The sequence below is a fragment of the Anser cygnoides genome, chromosome 27 (assembly GCF_040182565.1).
Source record: "Anser cygnoides isolate HZ-2024a breed goose chromosome 27, Taihu_goose_T2T_genome, whole genome shotgun sequence".
In the NCBI taxonomy this organism is placed as follows: Eukaryota; Metazoa; Chordata; class Aves; order Anseriformes; family Anatidae; genus Anser; species Anser cygnoides.
This window is the reverse complement of record NC_089899.1, coordinates 3,381,627-3,404,881: the sequence shown is the minus strand read 5'-3', so window position 1 is coordinate 3,404,881 and position 23,255 is coordinate 3,381,627. Positions and strand designations below refer to the sequence as shown.

The window sequence follows — 23,255 nt, the reverse complement described above, 5'->3', positions numbered from 1 at the left end:
ATGCCCAGAGGCCGCAGCCTCCAGTACCAGGGCAGCCCCTTGCTGGTGGGTAAGGCTCCAAGGAGGCCAAACATGGAGGATGCAGCCTCTGGGTACCCAGGCAGCCTCTTGCTCAGGAGCCATGCTCACGCAGAGGCAAGGCTCACCTAGAGGTGAGGCCATGCCCGGAGGCTGCGGCCTCTGTGTACCAGGGCAGCCCCTTGCTCAGGAGTAAGGCTCACGTAGAGGCGAGGCTCTTGTAGAGGCGATGCCAAACCCGGAGGCTGGGTCCTCTGGGTACCGGGGCAGCTCCTTGCTGGTGGGCAAAGCTCACGTAGAGGCGAGGCCAAGCCTGGAGGACGCGGCCTCTGGGTACCGGGGCAGCCCTGTGCTGGCCCCACCGCCGAGCCCCCAGCACCAACGGGATGAGGGTGGGGATGGAGCGAGGCTGTCGGTGGCCCCGGGGTGGTGCCAGGGTGGAGGCTGGGGCAGCGGGTGCCCTTTGCTCGGTGCCAGCAGCTCCCGTCTCCGCGGCGGGGCCATAGAGCGGGGCGTGAAGGCGGCGCCTGCCCCGTCCCGCCTGGGCAGAGGGCGTCGCGGCGGAGATAACCGCACCGCGCGGCCTTGCCCCCGCCGCCTCGCGCCTCTGTCACGCACCACCGCGCTCACCGCATACGAGGGAGGGAGGGGGTCGAACTCGTCCCTTCCCTGCATGGCGGGGTCTGGTCAAACCCATCCAGCACCACGTCCCCCTCCTCACCACCACCCCACTACCAACATTTTGGGGTCTAGCACCCGCAGCAGGGCCCGGCCTCACCCATGGGTGGCACATCAGCCTCCTGCCCTCGCCGCAGGGCACTAGGGATGCACGGATGGACGCGTTGGTCAACGAGCCCCGGCCCTTCATGCCTTTGTCGCCCGGGGGACAGCAGGGACCCGGAGGGGCGGAGGGCACAGGCAGCCCCCCGGGGGCCAGCCCAGCCCCGGGCACGAGGCCCGGCAGGGACCGACGTGACGTGGGGAGGTGACGAGTGGTAGAGTCCAAGCCAACGTCTTCCCCGGATGTTCTCGACACCTATAAAAAGTGATTAATGCTGATACGTTCGTCTGAAAAAAAAAAAAAGGGAAATTGTCCCCGAAATGGGTGAAAGTTCATGGGCAGCCGCGGAGCCTGGACTTCGCCCACGGGCCCCTCCTGCCCTGCTCGGCGGAGGAGGACAAAAACATTTGGCTAATGAGTTACGGGGCGCAGTGGGCCTTCCCCCGGGCTGCCCTGCCGTCGCACACCGCCGGCCCCAATCAGCACCCGGGCGATTTTGCAATCCCGGCCGCTATTTCTGTGCCGTTGGAGTTTAAACTTTGCCACTCGGGTCAGGGCGAGGAGGAGGAGGAGGCGGCTGGACTCGGCGTCCGCCCCGCTGCCGTGCGCCGAGGGGTTCAGAAGCCAGGACGGATCCGCCGGTTTTGGGATCTCACGCAGGTACAGGACGTACGAGGCTGCCGGCGCTCAGCGGGGCCCCGCAGTCACCACAGGGCTCACCGAAAGGATAAAGGATAAAGGATAAAGGGGATAAAAGATGGGGGGCAAGAAACCCCCTTTCTGGGCCGGCTGGCCAAATTTTAACGAATTAAAGAAAACTTTAATGACAGCCGTCCCCGGGCCCAGCTCGAAGGACCCTCGGGTCAGTGGAGGTTTGGGAGGGTCGGTTGTAGGGCCGGGCGGTGGGCTGAGTGGCCGGGGAGCAGGTTGGGAGGGGGTTAGTTGGCTGGGCGGCCAGCGGGTTGGTTATTTGGTCAAACAGCTGCTCGGTTGGCCAACGGGTTGGCCGTTTGATCTCATTCTTGGCCGATTTTGTTGGTTTCGCTGCTCGGCTGGTCGGGCCGTTGCGCCCGGTCGGCCGGTTGGGTCCCTCGGGGTCCAGGGCCTGGAAGTGTTGTGGCAGGGGCAGAACGAGGCCGAGTCCCCCCCCTTGGGGCCTCCTCCCCTCCTCCCTTCGCTGCCCCAAATGATTAACCCGATCTCCCCAGGGCCGGACGGGGCCGGACAGGGGAACTGAGGAGTGCTGAGCTCTGGGGCCTCATCCTGCTCCTCTGCCCCGGGGCGTGGTGGGGCTGGGGCAGCTGGGCTTCTGCGGGGAGCCCCCTGCTGCGCAGATCTCTTTGGGGAAAAAAACGCAGGATTTGGGAGTTTCAGCAGCTGGAGGGGGGCGGGGAGGGCTGCTGCCGTGCCCCGAGCCTCTGCAGGAGCACAGACCGTACGTGTGCGCTGCCTCCCGCACGCAGGCACGTCAGGCTTGTCCGGGTGTGCTCGTGCTTAAATACAGGTGCCAACACGTGCACACATTTACACGCCCGTGTCTGCGTGGGTGCTCACACAGATTGCAGGGTCCTATCCTGCACACACGTGTCTGAATGGCGACACAAACTCCCGGGCGTGCATCCACAGGCTCACACGCACGTTTGCACGCTCACTGTGCACGTACACCTCCTCCTGGTCCCACGCACGTCCCCGTGCTCCTCGCTCCCCTCTTGCCCGCCCCGTGAGCCGGGGCGTCCTGTAGAGCCTTGTGATGGGGGTGAGAGGCAGGGGGCAACCGCGGGGACAGGGCTGGGGGCCTGACCCTGCCTCTTCGCAGCCATGGCCTCCACTGTGGGTAGCCTCGACAGCCTCGACCTGCTGGACCTCCTCTTCGACCGCCAGGACGGGATCCTCCGTGGCGTGGAGCTGGGGACATCCCCGGGCACCTGGCACGAGGATGGGGTGAGCCCTCAGGGCGGGGGGGGGGGGGGGGGGGGCACGATTTGTGGGTGAGCTGGGACCGCTTGTGGGGTCATCCCACAGCACGGGGAGGCTCCTGCGGGCACCCCATGGCAATGGGCACCCTGCGGTGACGGATGTCCGTATCCCCACAGTGCGCCCGGGACGGCGACGACTTCCTCAGCTCCATCCTGGGCTCTGGGGACTCAGCATCCGACTCTCCCAGCTGGTCCCCAGCCGCCAGCGACAGCGGGGTCTCCGAGGACCCCTCCTCCGACCACCTCGACAGCCCCCCGGGGTGCTGCGACGGGGGGCTCGGCGAGGCCCCGTACCCCTACGCCAACCCCTGCCAGGTGCTGCCGCTCCCCGGGGGCACCGGGGCCCCGCGCCCCGAGGTCTCCATCGACCTGGGTGAGCCATGGGGAGAGACTGGGCTGGGGACACTGGGAGGCTGTTTGGGGGGGATACTGGGGACACTGGGAGGCTGGGGGGGGTGGGGGAGGTGGGGTCTGTCAGGGGTGGTGAGGAAATGAGGGGAGCTGGGGGGACTGGAGGGATTTGGGCAGAGTGGGGAGAAATGGAGAGGGCTGGGGGCTGAGGGGGAGCCAGGGGATGGTGGTGGGGGGGGGGACAAGGACACAGCAGAGCTGACAGCCCCCCCGCGCGCCCCTTGCCCAGACATGTGGCACCCCGGCTTCTTCATGGAGGAGGGCCGGGACCTGCCCGTGGTCTCCGCACCCGCGTCCTGCACCCTCACCGTCAAGGACCTGCTGCTCTCAGGCAGCTCTGACGCTGTGAGTCCCCATCACCGTGTCCCCATCGCTCCTTGTCCCCAGCCCTGTCCCTCCCCGCCTGCCACCCCCATCCCTGTCCCTTTCACCATCCTTCCCTGCCCCTGTCCTTGTTCCCTCCCTTGGACCGTGGTCCCCGTCCTTTCCTCCTTATCCCTGCCACCTCCAGGTGACCACCATCCCATTCCTGTGCCCATCCCTTCCCTCCCCCCCTACATTTGTCCCCTTTCCCGCACCGTGTTCCTATTCCTGTCCCTTCCTGGGTGCCACCCTCACCCTGGAAGCGCGGTGCCCACCCGTGGTCCCCCGGGGCAGGCGCGGGGCGAGCCTGCAGCCCGGGATTTTCACCAGCCCGCGGTCCCGCAGCAGCCGCAGGCGCCCAGCTCCCTGCTGAGGCAGAGCCAGGGCCAGTTCCAGGAGCTGGTGCTGACGGAGGACGAGAAGAAGCTGCTGGCGAAGGAGGGGGTGTCCCTGCCCACGCAGCTGCCCCTCACCAAGGTGGGTCCCGGGGTGCCTGGGACACGCTCCGTGCTCCCCGGGGGCGCGTGGGCACCGGGCGCGGGGGTCCTGGTCCCGGGCTGCCCTCACCCTCCCTGTGCCCCCAGTACGAGGAGCGGGTGCTGAAGAAGATCCGCCGGAAGATCAGGAACAAGCAGTCAGCGCAGGAGAGCCGCAAGAAGAAGAAGGAGTACATCGACGGGCTGGAGAGCCGGTACAGCCCCGAGCCCCTGCGCCCAGCTGGGGGCCGACAGCCCTGCCCCGGGCTGGCCGCACTGGGCACGCTGCTCCCACCACCCTGCAGCTTGCCCCGAGCTCACGCCTTTCTCCCTGTCCCCCAGGATGTCAGCGTGCACGGCCCAGAACCAAGAGCTGCAGAGGAAAGTCCTGCACCTGGAGAAGCAGAACTCGTAGGTGTCCCCCGGGACGAAGCGGGGCAGGATGGGGCTGGACGGGGCGGTTGGGACCCTGCCGGGAGGTGAATCCCAGAGCAGCCGGGGTGCTGAGGGGTCCTCCCTGTCCCCAGGTCCCTCCTGGAGCAGCTGAAGAAACTCCAGGCCCTCGTGGTGCAGTCGAGCAACAAGGCAGCACAGACGGGGACCTGCATCGCGGTGCGTGGAGCCCCCGGCCCCTCGCCCCCGTGCCCTGCCCCAAACAGCACCGGGGGGCGAGGAACCGGCGGGGTTGTGCTGGCGGGGGCGGGTGGAGGGATGGGTACAAGGGTGGGCACGGGCTGAGGTGGGGGAGAGACGCTCCAGGGTTGAATGGAAGGTAGGAGGGATGGACGCGCGTGAGGATGGAGGGATAAGGACAGACGGAGTGCTGGCAGGGGTGCATGGGCAGGGAGAAACGGGGGGACGCAGCCCTGGGTCTGCCCCCAGCCCCCTCTCCATGAACCACAGCCCCCTCCAGCACCGCCCGCCGTGACGTCCCCTCCTCTGCCCCCAGGTCCTGCTGCTCTCCTTCGCGCTCATCGTCTTCCCCTCCATCAGCCCGTTCGCCCCGAGCAAGGCCGAGGCAGACGGGGACTTCGGACCGGTGCGAGGTGAGGAGGGGGCCGGGGGCTCTGTGCCAGCGCTGTGCCGGGGGCGCCGGTGCTGACCCCGACCCTCCTTCGCGCTCAGTTTTCTCCAGGTCCCTGCACAACGCCGCTGCCTCCCGCGTGGCTTACGCGCAGCCCCGAGCTAGGGACGAGAAGCCCCCGGAGCCGCTGTGGTCGGAGCACGCAGGCGAAAGCCTCGAGACGCTGCACGAAGCTTTCGGCGGCCGCTCCTTCTCTCCGCGCCCGGACGAGGCTTCGCCCCGCAACGGCAGCCAGCCGCTCGCCTCCGACAGCCTGAGCCACGGGGACAGGGAGCGAGACGGAGCCACGTCGGGGGGTGGCAGCACGTCGGGGGGTGGCAGCACGTCGGGGGACGGCCTGGCATCGCTTGCGTGGACCAAGGGCGACCACAGCAGCCGGCCCGCGGTGCTGGAGCCGGCCGAGGAGCTTTAAGCAGCACCCAGGGACCACAGGGGATGCGCCGGGGTGGCTCAGCACCCCATCCCCTCTGGGACAAGCCCTCGGGGCGGCCCCCCGGGGTCCCCCTCCAGGCGTGGACAGATGCCGGACCCACTTGGCTTTGCTTCTATCTGTGAACTGGGAAGAGAAGACTGGTTCCCATTGGCCTTACTGGGAGGGAAGGAAGGGGCTGCTCCCGCCCCCTGGGTGCAGCGGGGGTTGCAGAAGGGACAGGGGGTTGGTCAAGGTGGGGAGGAGGGGACCCAAAAGGCCCCGGTCTGGCTGGTTATCGACACCGCAACTTGGTGGTTTTGTTCACTTTTTTTTTTTTTTTAACTTCATTTTCATCACTAAATAAAGGTATTTTGGAAAAAAAAAATCACCTGCCTTTGTTTAATACGATCGGGTTTTATAGGCGTTTAACAGGGTGATCCACAGGGTTCCAAGGCCCCCTTGGGCAGGGGACCTCTCCGATCCAGCTGCCGTGAGGCGACAGGACCCAGCAGAGCTGGGATTTTGCTGTGAGCCACCAGCAGAGCAGCCCCCGCTCTATTTGGGACTGCAACACCTGCCCCAGGGACCCCGTCGTGTCAGCCCCGCAGCGTTACTGGCCCAGCACCCTTGGCTCTGGCCCCTCCGAGGTCTGCAGGGCACAGCTGGGCTCCGCAACCCCCTCCTCACGGAGAGGGAACTGCACCGAGCGGGGCCGCGCCGTTTTCAAGCAGGGGACGTTCCTCCCCGGCTGGCAGGTGCAAGCTGCCCAGACGCACACAATTCGAGTGTATTTAATACTTACATAAAAAAAGGGACAATGTTGGAGGGTATAAAAAAAAGTCGGTAGGAAAAGTGGCACAGACGAGCGTCTAGACAGCCGGGGAACAGTCCGGGTCAGGTGAGGAGAGGCTCCACCTTCATCTTCTTCGTCGTCGGCGGCCCCGTGTCCGGGCTGGGACACTCCTGCTTCAGACTGTCACCGTGCTCCGCCAGCGCGGTCCCGAGGTCGGGGCACAGCCCGGCCGTGCCGTTGCACTGGGCGAAGGATTCCTCCTTGAGCAGCCCGCGAGCCTCAGGCTCAAATTTGAAGAGCTGTTGGGGCTCGGCGGGCTCGGCGCTCTCCACCACCACCGGCCCCGTCCACTCCGGGACTTCGAGCCCCAGGTGCTTCATCAGCTTCGTCATGACATCGTCGACGTAGGCGTGGATGCGCAGGTCGGCCTGTTTGTCCTGGGGCGAGCAAGGGCAAGCGTGGCGTTAGGGGACGGACACCGTGTGCGGGGACGGGCGTCTGCTCCCAGGGAGCGCCTGGGGACAGGGACTGGGCGACGGCTCGGCCGCGCGCAGACTCCAGGGCCCCTGTCCCCGGGACACCGCCCGTGGAGGAGCACGGACTGAGCCCCTGACCCCCCCCGGCTCCCCTGCAGGCTGACAGGGCTGCGCCCAGGTGCAGGCAGGCTGCTTGCACCTTTAAACGCAGCCTGAGAGGCAGGCGCGGACAGGGCAGAGCGGGACAGGGACAAGGGAGCTCCAATAACAACCCGGAAACCCCTCAGCTGCGGTTATTCAGAAGGCAGCTGACAATTAGGGCACCAAAAGCAGTGCTGATTACGGAACAGACTCCTCCTGACACGGCTTACGCGTGTGCGGTTATTTCACTGGAGATAACTCACCAGAGGATCCACCAGGCTTTGGGACGGGCTTTTATTATGCCCTGAAGATGGAAGATGTACCTTCCAGTTCTGTGTGTTTATCAGAGGTTGCAGACTTAAACCCCGCAGCAGCGGAGGCGCAGCCTTCCAACCTTCTGCTTGGGAGGGGGCAACGCGCGGGGACCAACCCACGATGGGGCTAAAAACGCGCGGGGAAAGGAGCAGAGCAGGACAGAGCGAACCGCCCCAAGCGCAGAGCAGCAAGGACGCCCCCACTCACATGCTTGGTTGCTTGCAGGTTGACTATGACGAGCTTCCCTCCTCTCTTCTTCGTGATTAGCGGGAGGTTGCCACTGGGTTTGATCTGCAGAGAGGTCCCCAGCGTGACAGAGAGATCAGCTTTCCTGCGGGGAGGAGCAAAAAACACCCAGGGCAGGGAAAATAAATAAATACAAATCCCCAGCCATACCCAGACTGCTGCTTCCACCCTGCTCCAGCCTGGACTCGACGAGCTCCTGAGCCGGAAAGCGACGCTGCGGCCAGGATTTGCCGTTTTTTTTCCTCGGCCACTTTCTGGGTGAAGAGCTGGGCGCCGCTGCCCTGCTGGTACAGCCTCAGGGCTGCAAGGCACAAAACCCACGAGCAAAGCCAGGCAGGGGCAGCCTGAGGGGGGGCGGCTGCGGGGCTGGCAGCAGCTGCGGCAGCTTCAAAAGCCTGAGCGCAGTAACACGTACCTGCAGGCTTCGTCCGCCAGCGTGAGGTCCCGGTCAGGAAGGGAATCCTCCCAGTCCAGAATAGTGTCTCGTAACTTCCCCCTAGAAGACACGCGGGGACCGGGGTTACCCCTGCCAGGCAGGACCGGCCGGCAGAGCTGCCCCGGGAGAGCGGGGACAGCTCCGGTGACGCAGACCCGTTACACCCCGCTCGGCCCAGCGCTGCAGAGGGAGAGGTCTCTGAGCAGCTCCGAGGACTCCCCAGTGAGGAAGGGCACATCGAGAATTCACCTGCACGAGGTTATTTTGTGGCTGGCGCTGAGACGCCACCAAAAGTCACAATCACTGTTCTTATTCGGAGCCGGGACGCGCCTTTATTTAGCTCCCCAGTCTCAGAGCTGGCCTGGAGCCCCCCGCCCTCCTGCGCCAGCTCCCTCTCTGGCTGCAGAAAGGGAGAAGCAGCTGCCCTGGGTCCTGCCCCATTCAGCTCAGAGAGCTCAGATCTCCTCCCTGACCTGGAGGGATTGCCGGCACAGCCCTCCACGCCAAATCCGAGCACCACGATCACCTCCTGCCTCCCCGGTGCCGGGCTGTGCCCCCTCCCCAGCACGCTGTCCCCTCCCGGAGCCCCCCCCCACCCCCCGCCGTTACCTGCAGGCCCGCAGCCCTCGGGCTTTGGTGACGCTGCACAGCCTGCCCGTTGGCTTCAGCCCCATGCTGCCCACGACGGCGTCCCGCACGTACTGCCTGCACACACAACACGCAGGGTGCTGCTCAGGCGAGGCGGCACCGCTGCGAGGCGTCCCCGCGGCGCGGCGCATCTCACGGCACAGCCGGGACTGAAGGGAGGTGGCGGCTGGGAGCGATGAGCTGAGCACCAAACCTCAGCCCGCACCTTCCCCCAGGTGCTGCCGACAGCTTCTTCCCTTTCAGGGGAAGCCCCCCCAGCCCTACAGACCCCACAGAGCCTCTATTGACCCTACAGACCCCCCATTGATTCTGTAGACCCCCCTAGAGCCACGGCTCCCCCAACAGCTCCAGAGCCACAGAGGTTTGCTGCCAACCGGGGCGGAAAACCTAGCGTGGAGCAACCTCCTCTCGCAACCCCCCGCGGAGGTGTCTCAAAATGTTCAGTCCCCGCTGTTTGGTGGGGTTTAGGACTCGGACGGGACAGATCTGCCCACGAAGCCCCGCACGCCGCGCTGGGGGCCTGCCAGACAGAGTCCCCCCAGCACGTGCAGGGCCTCCGCCGTCCCCTGGGGACAGCGACGAAGCCCCCGCCCGCTGCCGCCCCCCCCCCCGGGCTCGCAGCTCACGTACTTGCCGCATTTCACGCACTCCTCCACAAACATGTTCCCGTGGAGCTCGGCCAGCTTGTCCCTGCAGGAGAAATGGCAGAGGTGAAAGCCCAGGAAAAGCTGCCCGACCCCCCCCCGCCCTTTTAGGGACGTGCACCTCAAGGGCTCCCCCACCTTCCACGGGGTCAGCACCGAGGGGAATTGCTCTAGTTACACGCTAAGAAAGAGGTGGCAGCGTCAGAGCAAGGCTCCGGGTGCCACGAGGCCGTCCACCTCGCTGCAGCGGGTCTGACAGAAAGGACAGCTGGCTGGGCACGGGGGGGGGGGGGTCCCTGCCCCGAGGGCGGCCGGAGCACGCGGGGCAGGCAGGAGCTGGCAGGACTGCAGCACACGGAGCAGCGCTTGTGCGTTTAGCTCAAGAAATAACTTCGCAAAGGCAATCCGGGCAGAGCCGCGCCGCTTGCCGGGCAGGGAGGACCCAGGGGACGTGTTCAGGGCCCGGGAAGAGAGCTCCTGCTGCGCGGCTTCACTTCCAGCACGAGAGCACCGGGCTGCGTCCGCCACAGCTGGGGCTGAGGGGAAGGGCCGCGCGCCCTGGCTTTTCCATTTTAAAAGCTTTTCCATTTTAAAAGCTTTTTGATTTGAAACGCTTTTCGATTTCGAAAGCTTCCAGCCACGGCACCAGTTCTCCACCTGCTCCGACCTAGTCTCACACCACCTCTGTCGCCCTGCGACCACCCAGGTCTTTGCCCTCCTCAGCACTCCGCGGTTTGCTCCCCGGCCTCGCACGGTCCCAAGCCTTTCCACTCCTTTTGACCAAAACTCCCCGCGAGCTCAGCACCAGCCTCGAAGTGCTGAAGCTAGTGGCAAACGAAGCCACGCTCTCCCCGTGTTCCCGCGAGCCCCACAACGGCTGGAAACCTCCTCCAGGGAGGACGGAGACGGGACCGACCTGATTTCCACAGCGCCGAGCCACCTGGCGCCAGCTCGGCAACCCTTTCTCAAGGACGTGCTGCGCTCGAGGGGAAGAGCGGCGCTAAACCAGAAGGCGAGCCGGTGGCACCGGGCTGGGGGGAGACCAGCTGAGCCCCGGTGATTATTTCCTATCCTTTTTTCCCCGTGGCTGTTTGATTTAAAAAGGCAAACGCGGTGCCAGGAGCAGGAACCAGGACTCGGGGCCTTCAATAATAGGGAACAGCCCCCCGAGGCAGCTCTCCGCCCCACCAACGACGGCTGAGGCCATTTGTAAGACGCGTCTTTACCGAGGTCCCCCTCCTGCTCCTTATTCTCACCCCAACTTCCTTCACTTTATTCCCTTACTCGAATGCAGCTGCTCCTCTTCCAGGCAGCTCTGAGCAGCTTGGCTCACAAGATAATAATCGCCTGGTGGTCTCTTAAGTGCTGGAAACGTTTTGTTTTTTCAGTCACAGGCCGAAGTTTCTGGTTGCTGCAAGCGCTCACGGAGCAGCGGGTTCATCTGAGGACAACTTTGAAACAGGCACGGAGCTGCGCCTCGGCCCCCGCCCAGGCGGGGAGCGGAGAGCTCTCCCCCTCAGCTCCTGCACGTCGCAGCTCCCCGCAGAGAGAACGCCGCTATCCCTGGCCCCGCCGCAGCTGCTGAAGAAATCAGAGACCGCAGCCGGTAAGCCAGACCAGTTCCAGCCGCAGAACTCTCCCTGCCCTGCCCCTCCTGCGCTTCCACACAGTTACTGAGAAGCAAAGTAACCTTCGGAGGCAATCCTGAGCCCAGGCATCGTCTCCTCAATGGGGCAGCACTGCCATTAACTGTTTGCTGTCGAGAAATTCGGCTTAAGCAGACCCCAAAGCAGCACAACGCCCGGTGCTCCGGATTGCCCCGGCAGTGCCGGTAAAACAGCCGCGTCTCCGCGAGCAGCAGCGGCAGGTTCGGGCGCTCTCGCCCTCCCTCCCGCCCGCTCAGCCCTGCGGCTGGGTGCAGGAAAGGATCGCGTGCCCTGAGCTGGGCTCTGAGCCCTGCCTGCCCTCCTCGAAGCTGACGCCTCGCGTCCCCCGGCCGGTCGCACGCTGCAGCCACTCAGCCGACAGGGGACAACACGCGACGGCCCAGCGCCGCGGCCCGTTCCACCTGCCAGCACCCTCAGCAGCTTCTGGGTGCGCTTCTGAGAGCGTCAGCTGAGGCTGACTTCGTTTCAGCACCCTCCACATTGCGACCATCACGTCTCTTCTCTAAATTCAGGCTGCTTTCTCTACCTCTTCCCTCACCGGTGCGTTCCAATGTCTGCTCCCACCGTCAGCGAGCAGCCAGCTCCCAAACCAGCTTCGAAACTTAAGCCCCAGCACGGGGAGAGAATTAACAAATAGCTGGCACTTTTCGGTTGCAAACGTTCGCACGTGAGGCTGTGCTAACCAGGCAGCACGAACCGCGCGCAGCGGGGTCAGACACGAGGGACCTGGAGGCAGGGCGGAGGAGGCAGTACCGTGGGAATCCCGAGCGCACGTGAAGGCCGTCCACGTTCTGGCTGACCAGGAATTTCAGGATGCCGACCCTCTGCAGCCCCAGCAGCGCCATGTGAGTCTTGGAGGGCCTGGCGTTCTCAAAGGTGGTGTCGAATTTTGGGGAGAGCCCCTTCTCTTCCATAGTCCAGACGCCATTGGGCCCCCTGCAGCAGCGGGGACAGAAGAAGCAACAGCTGAGGTCTCGGGCTCTAGGAGGACGCTGGCAAACGCATCACAGGCCCTATCAGCGGAGGACGAGCAAGGCACTGCTAAACGAGGGTCGTGCGTTACCGATTAACGTCCTTGACGCAAGCAGGGCACGCGCGGGGCTTCCGTGGGCACAATTTAACACCAAACCAGCATGCAAGACGTAAAAGGTTTCAGCCGGATACGGGACCGGACGGGAGGGATGGAGCAGGTCGCCCTGCAGGCGGGAGGGGGGACGGGAAGCACCGGGCAGAGCTTTACGAGGTGTGAGCTGGACTCGGCAGTGGTGCTGCCCTCCCGGCCCGCGCCTGCTGCCCACCGTCGTTACCTGAAGTCGGGGATCCCCGAGGCGGTGCTGATCCCGGCCCCGGTGTGGAACACCACGTTGGAGGAGCTCCGTATCAAGTCGGCCAGCTCGCGCACCTTCCTCTCCAGCTCCTCCGGTGGGTCAAAGATCTGAGCGGGAGAGAAACCACGAGGGGAATGGAGGGACGCAGCGACGGGCCCCGCGTGCCTCCCAGCAGGCACAGAGACCCAGCGCACCACAAAGCCGCGATGAAAACTCCAGGCAGGAGATTTTGCATTGCTGAACGACAAACACACGTAACTGGAGAGGAACAGCACTTTATATGCTCATCCCCACAGAGGATAAGGGATTAACAAAAGCAGGACGGTGGGCACTGGCAGACGGGGTCCTGGGCCCACCCTGCTTTTTGGTGCAGCACAGAATTTCATTTCCGTGGGCTGTTTCTCCAGGCCAGCCTCCTGGGGACCAGGGCTGGGGACAGGCCCCTGCACGACCCCAGAGCCCTTCACAGAACCCCAGAATGACCAGGGTTGGAGGGGACTTCTGGAAATCATCTGGTCCAACCCCCTGCCGAGCAGGATCACCCAGAGCGCGTTGTGCAGGGTCACATCCAGGCGGGTTTTGGGTATCTCCAGAGCAGGAGACCCCACAGCCTCTCCGGGCAGCCTGTCCCAGTGCTCTGTCACCCCCCAGCACAGAAGTGCCCCCTCATATTCCTCAAACTCCTCCTGGGCTCGGTTTGTGCCCGCTGCCTCTCGTCCTGTCGCTGGGCACGGCCGAAAAGCCACCAGCTCCATCCCCTTGCACCCTCCCCTCTGATATTCACACATTAACGAGCTTTCCCCTCACTTTTCTCCCTTCCAGGCTTTCTTAAGCTTCCCGAGCATCCCTAGGGACGTGGGGACGGGGTCACCCCAAACCCCCCCCAGGGCCAGGCCCCTCACACCCCTGCAGCCACCCCAAGAACCAAGGGGGACCCCAAGGGGCAGGACACGCTGAGGGGGGGTCTGGGCAAAAACGGGGAGCCCCGAGGGGGGTCCCCAAAGACTCCACGGGGGGGGGGGGGGACACGAAAGGCCCCGACGGGGGGAGGGGGGGGCGCGCACAGGCTCGGTTGCCATGGAGACCCGCTAGGCCGCAGCGGGCCGCCCCCGCTAGGCCGCGCTCACCTCGGGGAGGCCGCATTTGCCTTTATCCGAGTAGGGCGAGAGCCCGGCCGCGTAGTTCACCGCCATGGCCCGCCCCGGGCACCGGAGCGCTCATTGTTGTCGGTCCCCGGGCGGGCGGAAGCGCGGAGGGAGGCCGCGGGGCGGGTGCATATGCGCGGGCAGCCGCCAGGGGGAAGGCGTCGCCGCCATCTTGGTGCCTGGCAGCGGGGCGCGGCTGCCCTCACTGGGTCCTGCTCGTGGGCCCCAAATCACAGGGGGAAGGGCGGGGGGGGGGCAGGCGGGGGGTGCCATGGAGGGGGTGTCACCCAAGGGGGTGTCACCCAAGGGGGTGTCACACAAGGGGGTGCCATGCAAGGGGGTGCCATGAAGGGGGTGTCACACAAGGGGGTGCCATGAAGGGGGTGCCAGACAAGGGGGTGTCAGGCAAGGGCAGGGGGGTGTCATGCAAGCAGTGCCATGCAAAGGGGGTGTCACACAAGGGGGTACCAGGCAAGGGGGTGTCACACATCAGGGTGTCACACAAGGGCTGCCAGGCAAGGGGGTGCCAGACAAGGGCAGCGGGTGCCATGAAGGGGGTGTCACACAAGGGGGGTGTCACACAAGGGGTGCCATGCAAGGGGGGTGTCACACAAGGGGGTTTCACACAAGGGAGTGCCACACAAGGTCAGGGGGTGTCACACAAGGGGTGCCAGGCAAGGGGGTGTCACACAAGGGGGTGCCACACAAGGTCAGGGGGTGCCAGCCCTGCTGGGCCCAGCCATGCCCCCCCTGCCTGCACCCACAGACCCCCCCAGAGAGACCCCGGGGGGCCAAGGCCCCGGTGGTCCCAGCCCCTCAGCCCCGCACCCCAGGGCCGGCCCACCCCTGCCACAATCCCTTCTGCAGCCACCCCGTGCCCATGCACGGGGATTTGGGGATGGCCGTGCCCCCCAGCCCGCCTGGGGCTGGGCACTGCCAGGCCCCCCCCCAGCCGCCGGCTGTAACCGCAGCCGTAACCCAATGCCGCCCCGTGGCCCCCCCGTGCCGCGCTGTGGGCCCGCGGGGAGGCAGGGGACGGGCAGGAGTCACCGGGAGCTGGGGCTTCAGGGCCAGAACTTGCTGGGAAAAGGCCCCCAAAAGCTGCCACTGCCCTTCGTGACGGGCACGTCCCCAAAGCTTGTCCCCGAGGGGCAGCCGAAGCCCCCGGACGCTGCCACGGGGCTGAGGGTGGAGCTGCCATGAAGAGCCTGAAGGCCAAGTTCAAGAAGGCAGACGTAAGTGCTGTCCCCGAGGGGCGAGGGGACGTGGGGACCCGCCCCGGGACATCCACAGGGACGTGGGGACCTGCCCCGGGATGTCCCAAATTTCATGGGGACACGGGCACAGAGGGGTCTGCCCTGGGATGTCCCAAATTTCATGGGGCACACAGACAGGGACCTGCCCCGGGATGTCCCAAATTTCATAGGGAAATGAGGACTTGCCCCGGGATGTCCGAGGGGAAGGAAACAGGGACCTGCCCCGGGGTATTCCAAGTCTCCAGGGGGTCGGGGAACACGGAGACCTGCCCTGAGACACGGGGACAGCAGCCCCGCGGAGGTCAGCAGCGCCACCGTGGCTGGTGAAGCCGGTGTCCCGCTGCACCCACGGGTGCCCCCAGCACCCACGGAGCAGAGGAGGGGATGGGGACAGCACCAGGGAGAGGGAAGCGGGTCCCGGGTCCTGTCCCCGTTCCTGTCCCCAGGGATGTGGGGGTGGCTGCCACGGACGGATTGGGTTCCCACCTTGGAGGCAGCGAGCCGATGCCCCTGAATTATTCAGCACCAGGCTGGCACCGTCCTCCGTGCCGGGGTGGTGGTGCTGTGCTCTGGGTGCTCCGTGCCTCAGTTTCCCCACGCTGCCCTGGGCGCTGCTGTTGAGGGGTGAGGGGCTCCTTCGGTCCTGCCGTCCCCAGGGCTTTTCTGGGACAGGTGCCTGGGAACCCTTTGTATTTTGGGGTTCCCTCCTTGCGGGGGGTCCCCTGAGATGCAGACGGGGGGTTCTGCCCACGCCTCTTGGCCCCAGAGCTGGGAGGTCAATCTGTGCCCCCCAGGGCAGGGAGAGGGTCCTACATCCTTGGGGAGCAGGATTAGGGCAGTGGGAGGACGCTCACCCCTTGGGTTTGGGGTGCACCCTTGGCTCACTTTGGGCACAGGGTGGGAGAACTGCCCTCTCCCAAACCCCCCCAACCTTCCCCGTCTAACCGGGACCAGTCTGGGTGCTGGTCCCTGGTGTGGGACCTTGGGACCTGCTCCCTGGCAGGGATGCGGGGATGCTGCGAGCTCTGAGCGCTGCGGAGGGAGGGAAGGAGGGAGGGAAGGAGGGAGGGAGGGAAGGGGGAAGGGGGAAGGGAGGAAGGAGGGAAGGAGGGACGGAGGGGAGGCGTTCCCTGGCTCCCACTGCGGCAGGACCCGGCCCCCGCCCAGGCGGCGGTGCTGGACCGAGCTGGGCTCCGGGGTCCCCATCCTGAAGCCCCGTCCAGCCGTCGCCCAGGCGGGGGGCGAGGGATGCATGGCCGCCCGCCGCCTCCTGCTCGGCACCATGAAGCAGATCTGCCTCTGTGCCGCTGCCTCCTTTGCGGTACGTCCCTGCCCTCCGTCCCCGCTCCCCTTCGGTCCCGTGCTTTGGGGTAAGACACGTCCCCCCCACCCCAGCTGGACCCCATCCGTCCCCAGCCCTGTCCCCATGGCCCCGCTGTGCCCTCTCCGAGCCGCTTTGTCCTTGCACGACAAAGGGGAGGGCGCCACGCTCCCAGTTTGCCCAGTAACCCCGGGAGACGGCTTTATTCCGCACCCCACGGCGGGGTCCCCTGGCCGCACAGGGTGAGGGGGCTTGCAGTGGCACGGGGTCCCTGCCTGGTGCTGGCCAGGGGCAGGATGCGAGCAGCTCCCAGGGGGTGACATCCATTTCCTGCCTCCCCTGCTGCAGCCGAGCCCTGGGCTGTCGTCACAGGCTGCGGGGCGAGCCCGGGGCTTCCCACGCTGGTCCTGCCCCGCTGTGGGCTCTTCTCTGGGTCAGGGGGGAGACACAGAGGACCTGTGGGGCAACAAACACCCACCTTGCCCCGGTTCTGCTCAGGAGCAGGGGCAGCAGCGGCAGCTGGGGCCATCCCAGGGGACCTGTGCTCACCGGCAGCCCCACTCACCCCGACTTGCCCCCTTCTTCGTCTGGGAACACAGCGGGGCTGGGAGGAGGCTGCGAGCCCAGCGGGGAGACCCGGGCAGGGATGGGGCTCAGGCACCCATGGGTGCTGGCTGCGGTTAGCGGGATGGCAGGAGAAATGGCCCCCGGGGCAGGGGCGATCAGGAAGCATCGTGTCGTTCCCAAATCCTGGCCCATCCAGAGCCAAACTGGGGCAGCTCTGTTAATTCCCCATTCTGTGAACGGCAAACTGGGGAGGCCGAAGGGGGTCCCCCTCCCAGGCGGCTCTCCCAGCTAAACCCTCCACGCAGCACACCAGGCACCGCAGCGCCCGGCGAAGTCCAGAGAGAGGCACCCCAAGGGATGGGGAGGGGTGGGAGACAGCAGGGGAGGGGGCGAGGGGAGGCACACACCCCCCCAGCCCACCGTCCTGCCCGCCCCTGGGCATCACAGCCTCGCCTCGGCTTCGTTACAGAGTCAGGACTGGACCAAGAACGATGAAAAGCTCCTGCAAGCCGTGGACTACAACGATGCCGGGAGGGTGACGTCTCTCCTCGTCCGCAAGGGCCTGGTCCCCACCAAGCTGGACTCGGAGGGCAAATCTGCGTAAGCGCCGGCCGGCGTCCCCAGGGCACCAGGGGGCTGGGGCCGGGGGTCGTGGATTTGGGTCGATTGGGGTCTGACAGCCCCAGGTCCTGCCGCAGGTTCCACCTGGCTGCCATGCGGGGGAACGTGGACTGCCTCGAAGCCATGCTGGCTCACGGCGTGGATGCCATGACCAAGGACAGCTCGGGTGAGGGCGCGGCCGCCACGCACCCCTGGCTAACGCCAGGGCCCCCTCAGGGCCCTCTGCTCCTTCTCCCCCTTCTGCGTGGTGCTGAGGGGACAGAGGTGACGGCCACGCGGAGTGCAAATTGTCCCAGCTTTCTCCAGGGACTCGAGCGGTGACTGCGGGTGCTGTCGGGGGCGTCTCGTTCCTCTTCAGCCCCAGCCCCGTGGGTTTTCCTGCGTGCCTGTCCGTCTGTCCCCCCGCCGCCCCCCTCTGCCCCCGCCCCGTGTCTGTCTCCTGACCCGTCGCCCCCGTGCCCCCCGTCCCCAGGTTACACCGCCCTGCACCTGGCGTCCAAGCACGGCCACCCGCAGTGCGTCAGCAAGCTGCTGCAGGTACCGGGGCCGCGACGGAGGCAGGGAGGCAGGGAGGAGGTCGTGCCACGCTCAGCCCCCAGGGCAGCCCCAGCGAGGTGCCCTCTCTGCCCTCTCACCCTCGGTGGCGGTGCTGGGCAGCATGGTGGTTCCCAGCTCTGCCTGTGGTTCGGGGCAACCCTGCTCAGCCCTCCGACCACGCCAAGGAGCTGCATCCCCGTGGGCAGCCCCTTTGCCTGTCCCGGATCCCGCTGTAACGCAGGCTCTCTCCCTCAGGCCTCCTGCCCCGTGGACGTGGCTGACAGCAGCGGCCGGACGGCGCTGCACCTCGCAGGTGAGCGGGGACGGTGCCAGCCCCGTGCCGCTCGCGGCCCCGCGCGAGGCGGCGCTCAGCCTCCGTCCTTCCTTCTCCCCAGCGGTCAGCGGCTGCATCTCGTGCTCAGAGATCCTCTGCGACTTCAAGGCTCCTTTGAATGTCAAGGACAAGGTGAGATCGCCTTGTTCCTCACCCCGGGATGCTTTTCAGAGCAGCGAAACTCCAGGCCGGGGTTGGCCCCCTGGGGTTGCAGCACCCGGGGTCCCCAGGGGAAAACCGCGTGCCGTGCACGCACACGGCAAAAGCGGGAGGTAGAAACCAAGGAGATAACAGCAGGGGGATGCCCCACGCTGGAGGGGATCCAGGCATTGTCCCCGCAGCCCCCCTCACCCAACCTTGCCCTGCCCAGGAGGGCTCCACGCCGCTGCTGCTCGCCGCCAAGATGAGCCACTCGGAGCTGTGCCGCTACCTGCTGCACCGCGGGGCGGCCGCCAACAGCCGCGACCTGCAGGGCAAGTGAGTCTGTGCTGGGCGGGGGGGACTGGGGGTGGAAATGGAGGGGAGAAAGAGGGGCTGGGCCCCTCACCTCTCCTCCCGCTGCTCAGGACAGCCCTGATGCTGGCCTGCGAGAACGGCAGCGTGGAGACGGTGGAGGTGCTGGTCAACGCCGGCGCGCGGGTGGCTGCGGTGGACTCCACGGGCCACGACGCCGCGCACTACGGGCTGGCCACGGGCAATGCTCTCATCCAGCACTTCCTGCAAGAGGCTGCTCAGCGCCGGTCCTGGGCCAGCGGTAAGGCTGCCGTGCCGCCCTGGTGCTCCACGTCCGCAGAGGATGGGCCCACGGAGGTGTTTTCACCCATTTTCCCCCTTTTTGCCATGCCCCGGGGGTGGTTTCGACCATGGCGCCGCCAGCGGAAGGCTGGGAGGTGGTGCTGAGCCTCCGTTGCCTGTCGCGGTGTCTGCACATGTTTGTGCACGCTTGTTCACACGTGTGCAAGCACTGGTGTGTGTACAGCAAGCGCGCTTCTCCTGGTGTCCGCATGTGCATACCTGTGGGCACGAGTCCCCCGTCTGCACACGTGTGCATCCCCGCCACTGCACACCCGTGCCCATCCCCGTACCTGTACACGCGTGTGCCCCGTCTGTCTGCGTGTGCCCCGTGCATGCACACTGTTCTCGTGTGTATCCGTGGCTACACGCTCCCCAAACCTCCCTGATTTCCCTTTCCTCCCGCTCTGCCCCGCGGAAGAGGAGACCACCGAGCAGACGTCGCGGGTAAGGGCCCGCCGGGCTGCCCCCCTCCTGGCTGGCCTGGCCCTGGCCCTCAGCTCCTGGCGGGGGTCCCCAGGGGGCCCGGGGCTCTCCGGCACGGCAACGGGTCAGAAAGGAGGGAGGCCACCTTCGAAGTGACATCCCCTCTGCCACGGTGTCTCTGCAGACATCTTCGCCAAGCCAGTCGGCGGGCAGAGAGAAGAGCAGCACCCCGAGGAAGAGGAAGGCCCCCCTGCCTCCCCTGGGCACCCCCAGCCCGGTAAGAGACCGGGTCCCTCTCGGCAAGGCTTAGCTCCGTGTCCACAGCCAGCACGGCGGGCGCAGGGCACCTCAACTGTGGCCCATTGAGGGGAACCCCTCTGGTTTTGCCCTCCCTGGGGGCTGTGCGGGGGCCACCAGCTCCCTGGGGGCCCAAAACACCCCTGAGCAGCGTGCCCAGGGGGCCGTGCTGGCCTCGAGGGAGTCCCCGTGCCCTGCCGGAGCCTTTCCTTCTCCCCCTGGGGACAAGGAGCACCCTGCACCGGGTCAGGAGAGCACCGGGGTCAAGGAGACCCGGAGCGTGGTCTGCTCGTGGTGGCACCCGGAGAGCTGCCACCGCGTCCAGGTGGTCTCAGGCCCGGGGGGTGAGGACGGGCAGGAGCGGGGCCACGTCGGGGACATGGGGGGGAGACGGTGACGGGGAAGGGGCCAGCACCGTCGTGCCCTGAGCCTCAGCTGCCGCTCGCCCGCAGGAGGACCGGGATGCCTACGAGGAGATCGTGAGGCTGCGGCAGGAGCGGGCGCAGTTCCTGCAGAAGATCCGGGGCTTGGAGCAGCAGGAGAAGCAGCGACAGGAGGTAGGTGCGACCGCATCGCCGGGGGGCGGAGGGGCAGGGGGGGGTGGGAGCAGCATTTAGCCCTCCCCGTCGTCTCTCCGTGTCCCGCTAGCAGGCAGAGCTGGACAAGGGCTCCCTTCGCTCCATGGAGAAGCAGGTGAGGCCAGCGCGAAGGTCGTGGGCGGCCTCATCCGAGGGGTCCTGGTGCCATTAGGACTCTGGTGGGAGCAAAGGGAGTCCTGCCCTGCAGATCCAGGAGCTGGAGGAGCGGCTGGCGGCGCGGGACAACGAGAAGGAGCGGCTGGGCAAGGAGGTGGAGGCTCTGCAGAGCCGCTTGTCCTCGCTGGAGGTGGGCACGGGCAGCGGCCGGCAGCGCCGGGGGGCCGGGGCAGGGTGGGCAGCAGCCGACACTCCCCGCTCCGCACCCCCAGAATGAGAAGGAGAACACGAGCTACGACATCGAGACGCTGCAGGACGAGGAGGGAGAGCTGCTCGAGTTCCCAGGTAGGACCCCGGTGGCCTCCTGAGATCCCCCCCCCGGGGAGGTGGCCCCGTGCGGGGAGGAGCGGGGACGCGGTGGGCACGGCACCAGCACCGCGTGCCGCGCAGGGGCAGAGCTGCTGCTCTCCAAGAAGACCCTGAGCCCCTCGGCCGAGGAGCTGCTGGCCACGCTGCAGGGCCAGGTGCAGTCCCTCACCGTGCAGAACAAGGAGCTGAGGGAGAAAATACAGGCAAGTCCCCAGCCGCCTGCCCATCCCCGCCTCCCTGCCTCCCTCGGTCTCCTGGCGGCCTCACCATCCCCTTGGCAGGTCCTGGAGAACTTCGAGCGGGATGAGAGCGAGCCGTCCACCCCGGGGGACTTGGTGCCCGCCAGCCTCTACTACTCCCTCAAACGGGAGCTGGAGCGGCTGCGGGCGCAGGGCACGGCGGCACCGCAGGGCCTGGCCGGGACGGAGGAGGCAGAGCACGAGAGGCCGGCCCCAGCCTCGGAGCCTGGCAGCAAGGGGAGCACGGTGCAGGGGCTCAACGAGGAGCTGCCCCAGCCCCAGTGCAAGTGCAAGGCGGCGCTGGTGCCTCACCAGCAGCCTCCCTCCGCTGCCCAGCAGGATGGCGCCGAGCTGGCGGAGGCCCGGGCGGCCCTGCAGCAGGCGCAGGCAGCGCTGGAGGAGCGCGAGCAGCGGCTGCGGGAGCTGCAGGCCCGCCTGGAGGCCGATGCCAAAGCCGAGGAGGCCACGGCCTCGCTGGGGGCCTCCCTGGAGGAGGCATCGCAGGAGAAGGCGGCCCTGCTGGAGCGCTGCAGCCGGGCGGAGGCGGCGGCGGAGGCCCTGCGGCGCGAGCTGGAGGCCAAGACACGGGACTGGAGGGCGGCCGGCGGCCCCGAGCCGGAGCCGGGCGTGCTGGAGCAGCGGGTGGCGGAGCTGGTGCGGCAGCACGGGGAGGTGACGGCCCAGCTGGGGCAGCTGCGGGAGGCGCTGGGCCGCCGGGAGGCCGAGCTGACGGCCCTGCGGGAGCAGCTGGCCGCCCGGCCCGTGGGGCGCCGGGAGCACGAGGAGGTCCTGGCGAGGCTGCGGCGGGCGCAGGCGGAGGCCGAGGGCCGGGTGCCGCCGGAGGAGCACGCTCGGGCCACGGCGGCGCTGGAGGAGCAGGCGCGAGCCCTGCGGGAGCGGGCGGCCCGGCTGGAGGCGGCGGCGGAGGCCAAGGGGCGCGAGGCGGCCAGGCTGGAGGCCGCGCTGGCGGCGGCGGTGCCGCGCGGGGAGCACGAGGCGGCGCGGGCCGAGCTGCAGGCCGAGGCGGCCGCGCTGGCCCAGCGGCTGGCCGAGCTGACGCGGCGGCACGAGAAGACGTGCGAGGAGGTTTTCCGGGTGCAGCGGCAGGCGCTGTTCATGAAGAGCGAGCGGCAGGCGGCCGAGGAGCGCCTGGCGGCCGCGCAGCAGCAGCTGGCGGAGGCGCGGGAGGAGGCGCGGCGCCTGCAGGACCTCCACAGCCACGCCGAGGACTCGGCCCGGCTGGTCAGGGACAGGGACAGGAAGGTAGGGGACGGGGAGGAGGGGGTGGGGGGGGGGTTGCGGGGGTCTCCTGGGGACGGGAGCAGTGCTGTGAGCTCAGCGGCTCGCCCACGTGCCCCCCGCTGATGTGCACAGACACACGCACGTGCAAACACGCAGACTGCAGCGCTGGGTGCACGCTCGCTGCCCTCCTGGCTCTTCCCCTTTTCCCCTCCCAAAGCTGAGACTGAAACCAGGGGCAGAAGCGGGAGGCGAGGTGGGAAAGCCCCGGCTCTGCCCCTGCCCCAGCGGGGGACACCCGGGGGTGGCGGCAGGCACGGCCACGGGAGGACCCCGGGGGAGACGGGGCCGGGAGCCCCCTGCCTCCCCGTAACCCCCGCGTGCTGCCCAGATCACCGAGCTCTCCAAGGAGGTCTTCAGGCTGAAGGAGGCCCTCAACGCCCTCCCCGAGCCCCGAGGAGCGCCGCAGCCGCCCCCCGACGCCACGGCGATGCAGTCCAGGATCCGCGCCCTGGAGGAGAAGCTGGCGGTGGGCGCGGGGCACGCGTGTCCGGCGGGCCCCTCGCGGCCCCGGCCCCCTGCTCACGCCCGCTCCTCTCCCGCAGGAGGCAGAGAAGCGGCACAGCAAGGTGGTCGCGCTGTACCGGAGCCACCTGCTCTACGCCGTGCAGGTGGGCAGGGGACGGGGCTGCGGGGGGTCGGGGACGGGGCTGCGGGGGGTCGGGGACGCGCACGCGGGTGGCAGGACCCCGAGGTCCCTTCTCTCTGTCCCAGGGCCACATGGACGAGGACGTGCAGAGGCTCCTGTGCCAGATCCTGAAGATGCAGCGGCTGCAGGAGCAGGGCAGATGAGCCCCCGCCGACAAACCCCGTGGGACAGCCAGCGACCCAGCCGGGGGGGCTGGGCCCCTGCTCACACCCCCCGCGGCCCTTTTGCTTCTCCGGGCAGCACCCCGATGCTGGCACACGCACCCCGACACTCACCCGGCCCCGGGGGGCCCCGTGCTAGCCCCCCCACACCCCAGCACAGTAGCAATAAAGTATTTATATTCACATTAACATCATGGCTCGTCTCGGGGGGGGGTGAGGATGGGCGCAGAGACGCAGGTGCTGTGGGATGTAGGGGACATCGGCGGAGTTGGGGACACCGGGGATTCGATGCCGTGGGCACCCCAAAACGGGAAGGGGTCAGCGCGAAGGAA

The 23,255-nt window shown here is 67.3% G+C and overlaps 3 protein-coding genes across 11 annotated transcripts; 2 read left to right on the top strand and 1 right to left on the bottom strand.

Annotated features, from left to right (window-relative positions):
- The first annotated feature begins 206 nt into the window (after positions 1-206).
- CREB3L3 (cAMP responsive element binding protein 3 like 3) lies at positions 207-5,892 on the top strand. Of its 2 annotated transcripts, none has more exons than XM_048077817.2 (10): positions 207-1,459; positions 2,616-2,740; positions 2,893-3,148; positions 3,416-3,531; positions 3,898-4,026; positions 4,134-4,240; positions 4,368-4,436; positions 4,553-4,637; positions 4,975-5,071; positions 5,151-5,892. In XM_048077817.2, the coding sequence occupies exons 2-10, from the start codon at positions 2,618-2,620 to the stop codon at positions 5,519-5,521; spliced, it is 1,353 nt and encodes a 450-aa protein (XP_047933774.2). In that variant the 5' UTR covers positions 207-1,459; positions 2,616-2,617; the 3' UTR covers positions 5,522-5,892. The 2 variants fall into 2 exon arrangements, with proteins under 2 accessions (XP_047933774.2, XP_047933773.2); XM_048077816.2 differs by having other exon boundaries at positions 211-1,459; positions 3,895-4,026; positions 5,151-5,889.
- A 404-nt stretch (positions 5,893-6,296) lies between these two features.
- Positions 6,297-13,502, bottom strand: SIRT6 (sirtuin 6). Of its 3 annotated transcripts, XM_066983813.1 has the most exons (9): positions 13,343-13,502; positions 12,195-12,322; positions 11,641-11,823; positions 9,207-9,266; positions 8,538-8,633; positions 7,908-7,988; positions 7,643-7,793; positions 7,454-7,537; positions 6,297-6,751 (listed from the first exon to the last, which is right to left on the bottom strand). In XM_066983813.1, exons 1-9 carry the CDS (start codon positions 13,406-13,408, stop codon positions 6,416-6,418), a joined length of 1,185 nt encoding a protein of 394 aa, XP_066839914.1. In that variant the 5' UTR covers positions 13,409-13,502; the 3' UTR covers positions 6,297-6,415. The 3 variants fall into 3 exon arrangements, with proteins under 3 accessions (XP_066839914.1, XP_066839915.1, XP_047933776.2); XM_066983814.1 differs by lacking the exon at positions 7,643-7,793 and having other exon boundaries at positions 7,454-7,577; XM_048077819.2 differs by lacking the exons at positions 12,195-12,322; positions 13,343-13,502 and adding an exon at positions 11,951-12,083.
- Positions 13,503-14,035: 533 nt separating this feature from the next.
- On the top strand, positions 14,036-23,112 carry ANKRD24 (ankyrin repeat domain 24). Of its 6 annotated transcripts, none has more exons than XM_066983806.1 (19): positions 14,377-14,595; positions 16,974-17,104; positions 17,203-17,291; positions 17,598-17,662; positions 17,918-17,975; positions 18,058-18,128; positions 18,367-18,473; positions 18,563-18,750; positions 19,210-19,235; positions 19,399-19,491; positions 19,964-20,068; positions 20,160-20,204; positions 20,298-20,396; positions 20,479-20,551; positions 20,657-20,778; positions 20,857-22,077; positions 22,445-22,582; positions 22,659-22,724; positions 22,828-23,112. In XM_066983806.1, the coding sequence occupies exons 1-19, from the start codon at positions 14,560-14,562 to the stop codon at positions 22,903-22,905; spliced, it is 2,811 nt and encodes a 936-aa protein (XP_066839907.1). In that variant the 5' UTR covers positions 14,377-14,559; the 3' UTR covers positions 22,906-23,112. The 6 variants fall into 6 exon arrangements, with proteins under 6 accessions (XP_066839905.1, XP_066839907.1, XP_066839906.1 ...); XM_066983803.1 differs by lacking the exon at positions 14,377-14,595 and adding an exon at positions 15,709-15,937 and having other exon boundaries at positions 20,163-20,204; XM_066983802.1 differs by lacking the exon at positions 14,377-14,595 and adding an exon at positions 15,710-15,937.
- The last annotated feature ends 143 nt before the right edge of the window (positions 23,113-23,255 follow it).

Bases quoted from the DNA above. Each gene is read 5' to 3' on its own strand.
- CREB3L3 (XM_048077816.2), top strand. From the start codon at position 2,618: ATGGCCTCCACTGTGGGTAGCCTCGACAGCCTCGACCTGCTGGACCTC. The intron at 4,241-4,367 runs GTACAGCCCCGA...CCTGTCCCCCAG, and splicing joins ATCGACGGGCTGGAGAGCCG to GATGTCAGCGTGCACGGCCC. The intron at 4,437-4,552 runs GTAGGTGTCCCC...CCCTGTCCCCAG, and splicing joins CACCTGGAGAAGCAGAACTC to GTCCCTCCTGGAGCAGCTGA.
- SIRT6 (XM_066983813.1), bottom strand. From the start codon at position 13,408: ATGGCGGTGAACTACGCGGCCGGGCTCTCGCCCTACTCGGATAAAGGC. The intron at 12,323-13,342 runs GTGAGCGCGGCC...TCTCCCGCTCAG, and splicing joins GCAAATGCGGCCTCCCCGAG to ATCTTTGACCCACCGGAGGA. The intron at 6,752-7,453 runs GTGAGTGGGGGC...TGCTCGCCCCAG, and splicing joins ACCTGCAAGCAACCAAGCAT to GACAAACAGGCCGACCTGCG.
- ANKRD24 (XM_066983801.1), top strand. From the start codon at position 15,869: ATGGCCGCCCGCCGCCTCCTGCTCGGCACCATGAAGCAGATCTGCCTC. The intron at 15,938-16,973 runs GTACGTCCCTGC...GCTTCGTTACAG, and splicing joins GTGCCGCTGCCTCCTTTGCG to AGTCAGGACTGGACCAAGAA. The intron at 17,105-17,202 runs GTAAGCGCCGGC...GTCCTGCCGCAG, and splicing joins GACTCGGAGGGCAAATCTGC to GTTCCACCTGGCTGCCATGC.